The sequence below is a fragment of the Oreochromis niloticus genome, linkage group LG16 (genome assembly GCF_001858045.2).
Source record: "Oreochromis niloticus isolate F11D_XX linkage group LG16, O_niloticus_UMD_NMBU, whole genome shotgun sequence".
NCBI lineage: Eukaryota > Metazoa > Chordata > Actinopteri > Cichliformes > Cichlidae > Oreochromis > Oreochromis niloticus.
In genome coordinates this window covers 30,215,323-30,223,024 of record NC_031987.2, presented here as the reverse complement: position 1 = coordinate 30,223,024, position 7,702 = coordinate 30,215,323, and the positions used below count along the sequence as shown (strand labels likewise).

The 7,702-nt window shown below is 37.3% G+C and overlaps 2 protein-coding genes across 2 annotated transcripts; both read right to left on the bottom strand.

Annotated features, from left to right (window-relative positions):
* Positions 1–1,119: 1,119 nt before the first annotated feature.
* On the bottom strand, positions 1,120–2,883 carry LOC109197402 (trace amine-associated receptor 8a). The gene is made up of 2 exons (XM_019352384.1): positions 2,810–2,883; positions 1,120–1,933 (listed from the first exon to the last, which is right to left on the bottom strand). The coding sequence occupies exons 1-2, from the start codon at positions 2,881–2,883 to the stop codon at positions 1,120–1,122; spliced, it is 888 nt and encodes a 295-aa protein (XP_019207929.1).
* A 3,001-nt stretch (positions 2,884–5,884) lies between these two features.
* Positions 5,885–7,326, bottom strand: LOC109197403 (trace amine-associated receptor 13c-like). The gene is made up of 2 exons (XM_019352385.1): positions 7,154–7,326; positions 5,885–6,698 (listed from the first exon to the last, which is right to left on the bottom strand). Exons 1-2 carry the CDS (start codon positions 7,324–7,326, stop codon positions 5,885–5,887), a joined length of 987 nt encoding a protein of 328 aa, XP_019207930.1.
* Positions 7,327–7,702: the final 376 nt, after the last annotated feature.

Sequence of the window (7,702 nt, the reverse complement as noted above, 5' to 3'; positions counted from 1 at the left end):
TATTGCCAGCACCTGTTTCTTGCAACAGTGAGTTCAAACGAGCATCATATGCTTGACATAAAACAATTTACCAACAATTTTGAAAAGGTGACAATAATTTTGTCCAGCCACTTTTGGAGTTCTGTGTGAAATGCTGTCAGATTTGGCTTTTTTCCCTCAGTTTTATGTGTTGATCCACTGCACATGAAAGAAATAAACATGTGTATACTAAAACATTTGTAATTCTAACAATATTCTGTGAGAAATTGTGCATTTTCCTCACATAAAAGGTCTTGAATACTGACACCCCCATCTTATCTTAAAGACATCATAGTCATCTTAATAGAGCACTTTGCTTTATTGAAATGTAGGATGTGAGCCAGAGCCTTCAGCTTTCAGACCCATCTTCTGTGGAGCCAACTTCCAGTTCAGTTTCAGTTCAGAAACAGACACCATGTTTGCCATGAAAACTTCCTTTTTGATAAGGCAAATAGTTACGACTCTATCAGGTGATCCTGAACCCTCACCTAGTTAAACAGTAATTGGCATAGGCTGCCAGGGGCTTCCCAGGAGGCACTGTTTCTTCTTCACTCACCTTTGTTTTTCACTCACTATGTGTTTATCCCTGACTCTGCCTTTAATAATTGGTAATTAATAATCTCTGGCTCTCTTCCACAATGGGTCCTGTCTCTCTTGCCTCAGTTTATGCTGGTTATGGCATTTACCTGCTGCTATCTCTTTGTATAGGCTGCTAAAATAACATGTTTGCTAACATGTGAAAAAACAGGAGTAGTGTACAATAATAACTGAAGGAAAGGAATTTACTTCATAACATAATTACTACAAAGAAATTTGTTGTGGTTTTTACACAGAAAAAAAGAAATCTGAAAAATTATTTCTCTAAATTTAGTGAAACATTTTTAGATTTTATCTATCACTAAAACAAATCAGCATTTTTAACTTCAACAAAATTGTTGCCATAAATAGCATAAAAGTTATGGAAGTGTATGAGCACTCAGATGTTTAAATTCAATTAACTGTCATTTCTTGAAACAGTCAAAAGTTATTTTTCTCTTTTCCAGATGACTAAATGTACGAATTTACTGATTTAAAATCTTTGATTTTTGTTGTTTTTGTTGCTTATAGTATGTTAGCATCACTGCTGTGACGCTTAAAGATCTGCAGAGTGATGATAAGCTTAACAGCATTTCTAAACCAAGGATAAAAGAAGGCATAGATTAGTGGGTTTAGAAAAGAGTTAAAATAAACGGCAATGATCAGAAAAAACACAAATGAATCACTGACTACTTTTTCTTCAACAAGGGTATAACAGAAAAAAGGACAGTAGCATGCTAGAAACACAATTACAAGAACACCCAGAGTCCTGGCTGCTTTCAACTCAGATTTGTTTGCTTGATTCAATGAACGCTGAAATGTTATTGCTGTAACATGAGAGCGCATGGCACGAGCCTGAGACACAGCTGCCACAAATACTCTCATATATAGAACTATGATGACAGAAACTGGGACAATAAAAGTTAAGACAAGGTCAATAATCCCTGCAATATCATTGATGACAGGCACACACTCTCCATAGCAGGAATTATACCTGCCTGGTTTAATTAGGATGTCTTTAAGGTAAAGACTGATGTAAAAAACATAATAAAACCAACACAGACTGACATTAAGTTTGACTCTCACCACAGTCATTCTAGTGGGATAATGAAGGGGGTCACAAATAGCTACATAGCGGTCAGCTGATATTAGAACTATGTTCCCTATTGAAGCACAGATAATGTTGCCACTCAGAAACCAATAAACAGAACATATAACATCACCAAATACCCAGCAGGTTGTGCTTCTAAGGATTTCTAATGGCATCAACAGAAGACCAACAAGTAAGTCTGAGACAGCCAGAGAGAGGAGGAGGATGTTACTGGGTGTGTGAAGCTGCCTGCAACAAGAGAGAAAAGTATATATTACAAATTAATAATATAAAAATATATTTAGTGAAAATTCTATTAGTAAAACGATTTATGTTGGTAAGGTGGGAATCTAAGCAAACAAAACATTACAAACTGTGATTTCACCTGAAAATTACATGTCTTGTTTTAATCATGTCAAAATGTCTTTAATGAAAACATGATTGAGCTTAATTAGCAGTCATCTCTTGCAATTTGTTCATTGATAGATGTGAATCTGAGCTTTCAAATATCTACAACTTAAATTGTAGCTTTAGTTAAAAAGTTAATCTCTGCCTGAAGTGGGAGACTGAGATGATGACCAAGAGGTTCAGAGCAACAGTGATCAGAGAGATGCAGAACAGCACACTGTACAGAAGCACAGCCTTGGACCAGTGAAGTGTCGGCTTCCCGCAGGAACTGTTGGGGCGTTGTGGAAAGCAGAGCTCAGCTCCTTTCTCCATCACCGGAGAGCTGCACTACCCACAGCTTTTTGACCAAGACCTCACACAGAAACAACTTATCTCTTTCTGCCTTCACTCCACCCCCTTAACTCTTTCCTGTTCTACAGACTGATGTCCCTCTTTCTCTCTAGACAATCTGTTTCACACTAACAGTTTCACACCAACTGTCTCACGCAGAGTTGATTCATAATTTAGCAGTTGTTTGAGACTCATGATATGGATTATTTCTAAATTATCTTTTGGACCTGAAACTCTCATTGTTAATCCTTTGTGTATGATACACATCTTTGCGGCTGATTGCTAATTATTAAAAGATTCTGGGTGTTTAAATAATTATTGTTTAGCCTTAAATCTTCTTACCTAAAAACTGTTTAGCCTCAACTATTTTGAACAAATATGTCTAACATATGTCTGAAGCTGCCAGGCTTTCCTCCATTGACTCCATTGAAGCTGTTGTGGTTGCTCATGTCATTGGTCATTGCTATGGATTTGTACTTTAATTATGTACTTTTCTTATTGGATTTGAGATAATGTGGCCTGGCTATATATTGCGCTTTTTTCTTGTCTTAAATCTCATTTTCAACAGTCTGACATGAAAACAGCCTGCCTGTCATCTGTTTCACCCCTTCTGTTAATAAATTTTGATGAGGCTATTGTACCAACATCAGGCAGGGTCTTAGTTCTAAGGGTTGAAAAGCCATGGGAAATGTAGGGGGGTTAGTTCTGGGACCTTTGTCTCCCCTGTCTCCACAGGAACATGCAATAAACTCAGCAAACAAACAAACAAACAAACAAACAAACAAAACCCTTTGAAGGCAAGATTATCACCCTTACAAGGCTGTGGCTTTATATCCTGAAATGGCCCCCTTTACCTCCTGTTTTGAGTGCCACCTTCCTCATGAACTAGCAAAGGGACCTTATACAGAGGATATGCATGCCTACACGCACAACACATGCACGGCTGATTGGGAATACGGAATAGTAAATTATGCACTGTGCAATAAAGCCAGGATATTGTCATGAAAGGGAAAGAAAATTTCATGAAATCCAAATTTCATGACTTGGGATTAGTTGTAGAGAGTTTAAATCACAGATGGTAAGAGTGTGCTATAAATTAAGAATATTTAAATTCAATACATGTTAGAAACACCTAGAAGGTCATTAACAGAACTGTTTTGAAAATGAAATGAAAAAGAGCCTGTCTCTTTTCTTGATACCATCTTTTGAGGTAATAAAATACTGAGCTGTGCAGTTATTAGTCATCTTTTATCAAACTACACTCTCAAGGTCAGTGGATTAATCCCTGAGTCGTCCAGTCCACCTGATGAAGTATCCTTAGGCAAGATACTCCAGCCAAGTGTGAGTGTGAACTTTAACCCACAGCAGTCACTCTAAGGGGAAACACAAACTCCAGCAGCTCTACGCTGAGGAAGCAAAATACATTTAGTGGTTGGGAATGACAGAAGCAGGCCATATAGAATCACAAATCAACAAGTCAGTGGATACTGAGGTTCCTAGTATACAGAAGTGGCCGACTTCCTGCATAGTCATTTGCTACAGACCCCCAAACTTCATGTGGGCTTGAGATTTCCTCAAGAAGAGTGTCTAGAGAGCTTCTTGGAATGGGTTTTTCAGGGCCAAGCAGCTGCATCCAAGTTTTACATCATCAAGCGCAATGCAACGCATCAGATGCAGTGCTGTCAAGCATGTTGCTGCTGGACTCTAGAGCAGTAGACATGTATTCTCTGCAGTGACAAATCAAACCAATATGTATCGTTGATGAGACTGACAAATTCTGAGTTTCATCACTATTTAGTAGGCGAACGGGACACATCCTTGAGGAGAGTCAATGGAGCAGGAACGGCAGAGGGAGGGTTCTGTTTCTGTTTTAGCCATTAGTTTCTCTCTGCCATCTTCTGCATGCCATCCCATGCTCTTTAAAGGTTATTAGTGATCAATTTTTCCTCAGGACAGTTTTAATATTAGAGCTTAGCCTTTTTTTATTTCTGCTCCAATAACTCCGTGGGCTTCTCTTATCTCCTTTATGGAATGCTATGTACTTTACCTCGTCACATTCTTTAGGTTTTTTTGTGACCTATAGATTATTGTTTGGATACTCTTTAACTTATTTCTTGTCTTCCTGTCTTGTCTTCTTCACACACTAAGGTTGGTTATAGAGTTCCATAGAGCTCCATGCTAGGACTAATTCTTTTTAAATTTCACATGCTTCCCTTAGGTAGTACTATTAGAAGGCACATCATCCATTTTTATTGCTGTGCAGCTGGTAATATGCGGCTTTATCTGTACCAGAAGCCAGAAGACACACCAATTATTTTACCAATTACACACCAATTAAACTGATGAATGTCTCATGACATAATGGTATGGAGGACCTCGAATTTCTTGATTCTGAATCAAAAAAAATTCAGGTTATTGTATTCCTAAAACTCTGGCCAGAGAATCTAAAAAAAAGTTCCCTGAAAATATTTTGGTTGATCCTAAAGGCTGCAACCAGAGTACTCACAGGAACAACAAAGAAAGAGTATTTTTCCCCATGTCTCCTGTTAAATCAAAAATCAAATTTAAACTATTCATACAAGTTCTTGAATTGCCAGACCTCATCTTATCTTAAAGATGTCATAATCAACTCAGCAGAGCACTTTGCTATGTTGTGAAGTGGGAGGGACAGCCTTTAGCGTTCAGGCCTCTCTTCTGCGAAACCACTTTGGATTTGGATGAGAGACACCCTCTCTACTTTCAAGATTAGGCTTAAAACTACCTTTTTCATAAAGTTTTTAGTCTCTTCTGTATCCTCTTCTCTTTTTTATCAATTGCATGTTTACATATTTACTCACCACTCTGTCTTTAATCATTAGTTATCTGGCACTCTTCCACAGTCCTGTCTTCTTCTCCTCATCTCTAACTGATTGCAACAGATAGCTGCCCCTCCCTGAGCCTGGTTCTGCTGGAGTTTTCTTCCTGTTATAAAGGAGTTTTTGATACTGTTAACAACTGGTGCTAATAGAGGGGTCTCCTGATTGTTGGGGTTTTTCCTCTTATATTATATGGAATTTACGGTTTAAAAGAAAGCACCTTGAGGTTACTGTTGTTATACAACTGAAATTAATGCAGGAACTGTTGCTGTGACCCTCTAACGTCTCATTGTATCATTAGATAATAATGTAATCAGAAATTAGAAAAATTATATCTGTACATTTTAATGATTTCTTTTCTATGATAGATAAAGGTGCTCACACTTAAACAAATCAGCATTTTTAACTTATTCAAGAAAATTGTTTTTACACAAAAGGCATTCAATTTATATACAAAATACATGTGTATGAGTAAAGCTGTTGTTAGTAAAATAAAACATATTTTCCCTATCCACTTTCTTGAAACATTTAAATGCAATTTCTTTTCTCCAGATTACTAGATGTATGAATTTACTTATAATGAAAAGGGTTTTTTTTTGTTTGTTGTTTATAATATGTTAGAATCACTGCTGTGACGCTTAAAGATCTGCAGAGTGATGATAAGTTTAACTGACTTTCTAAACCAAGGATAAAAGAAGGCATAGATCATTGGGTTTAGAAAAGAGTTAAAATAAAAGGCAATGACCACAAAAAATGCAGATGAATCACTGACCACATTTTCTTCAACAAGGGTATAACAGTAAAACGGACAGTAGCTTGCAAGAAACACAACAACTAGAACACCCAGAGTCCTGGCTGCTTTCAACTCAGATTTGTTTGTTTGATTCAGTGAACGCTGAAGTGTGACAGCTGTAACATATGAGCGCATGGCACGAGCCTGAGACACAGCCACCACAAATACTCTCATATACAGAACTGTGATAACAATGATGGGAACAAAAAAGGATAAAACAAGGTCAGCAGTTCCTGCAGTATCATTGATGACAAGGACACACTCTCCATAGCAGGAATTATAACTGCCTGGTTTAATCAGGAAATCTTTTAGGTAAAGAGTGACGTAGAAAATAGCATAAAACCAACACAGACAAACACTGAGTTTCACCCTCGCCACAGTCATTCTAGTGGGGTAATGCAGAGGGTCACAAATAGCTACATAGCGGTCAACTGATATTAGAACTATGATTCCTGTTGAAGCACAGGTAATGTTGCTAGTCAGATACCAATAAACAGAACATATAACATCACCAAATACCCAGCAGGTTGTGCTTCTAAGGATTTCTAAAGGTATCAACAGGAGGCCAACAAGAAAGTCTGAGACAGCCAGAGAGAGAAGCAGGATGTTAGTGGGTGTGTGAAGCTGCCTGGAACAAGAGAGAAAATAATATAAGACAAATTAAGAATATCAAAATATCTTTAGTGAAAATTCTATTAGTAAAAATGTTTATATTAGTAAGACTTGATTCAATCTAAGATAATAAAAAAGTACAATGGTTAAAATACATGAAGAATGCACCAAATTAATTTCATTCATGCACTGAACCTTCTAAAATGTAAACTGTGATTTCAGCTCAAAAGTTCATCTGTGCTGGTAGAGAGAGATTGTAAAGAAATTAAGACAGTTGAGTCATGTACTAATCATGCCAAAATGTCTTTAGTGAAAATGTTTCCTTAGTTAAAACATGATTAAGTTTAGTCAACAGCCATTGTTAAGCTGAAGATATTTATCTCTTGCACTTCATCCATCCATTGATGAAAATTTACGTTTTCACATATCTAAAACCTAAATCGCAGTTTCAACTGAAAAGTTAATCTCTGCCTGAAGTGGGAGACTGAGATGATGACCAGGAGGTTCAGAGCAACAGTGATCAGAGAGATGGAGAACAGCACAATGTACAGAAGCACAGCCTTGGACCAGTGAAGTGTCAGCTTCCTGCAGGAATTGTTGAGTAGTTGTTGAAAACAAAGCTCGGCTCCTTTCTGTATCTCCATTATCACATAACTGCAGATCCTGCAGCTCTCTGATGAGAGCTTTGACTCAGAGAACTTTTATATCAGCTTTTGCTCACCCTCCTCCCGCCCCCCAGTTCCTTCTCTTTCTTTTGAGACCACCTTTTGCTTTCACATTGTCAAACTCACTTTTGGCAACTATTGCTATGACATAAATAACATTTAATTTAATTGAAGTATCTCACAAAAGGGTTCATGTGTGTATTGAGACTTATGTATGATGCAAATTGTTCTTCTGAAACTCAAAAACACAAACTGGGGTCATCAAAATGAACTGTGGAAGTATGTAAGGATGACACAAAAGCTTACCATGTTTTACTCAAACTTTAATCTTAGCTGCACACAACTGAACTCAAAA

Coding starts and splice junctions, on each gene's coding strand:
- LOC109197402 (XM_019352384.1), bottom strand. CDS start 2,883: ATGACCAATGACATGAGCAACCACAACAGCTTCAATGGAGTCAATGGA. Junction 1,934..2,809: donor CCTGGCAGCTTCAGACATAT/GTTAGACATATT, acceptor CTCTTGTTGCAG/GCAGCTTCACACACCCAGTA.
- LOC109197403 (XM_019352385.1), bottom strand. CDS start 7,326: ATGGAGATACAGAAAGGAGCCGAGCTTTGTTTTCAACAACTACTCAAC. Junction 6,699..7,153: donor ATCTCAGTCTCCCACTTCAG/GCAGAGATTAAC, acceptor CTCTTGTTCCAG/GCAGCTTCACACACCCACTA.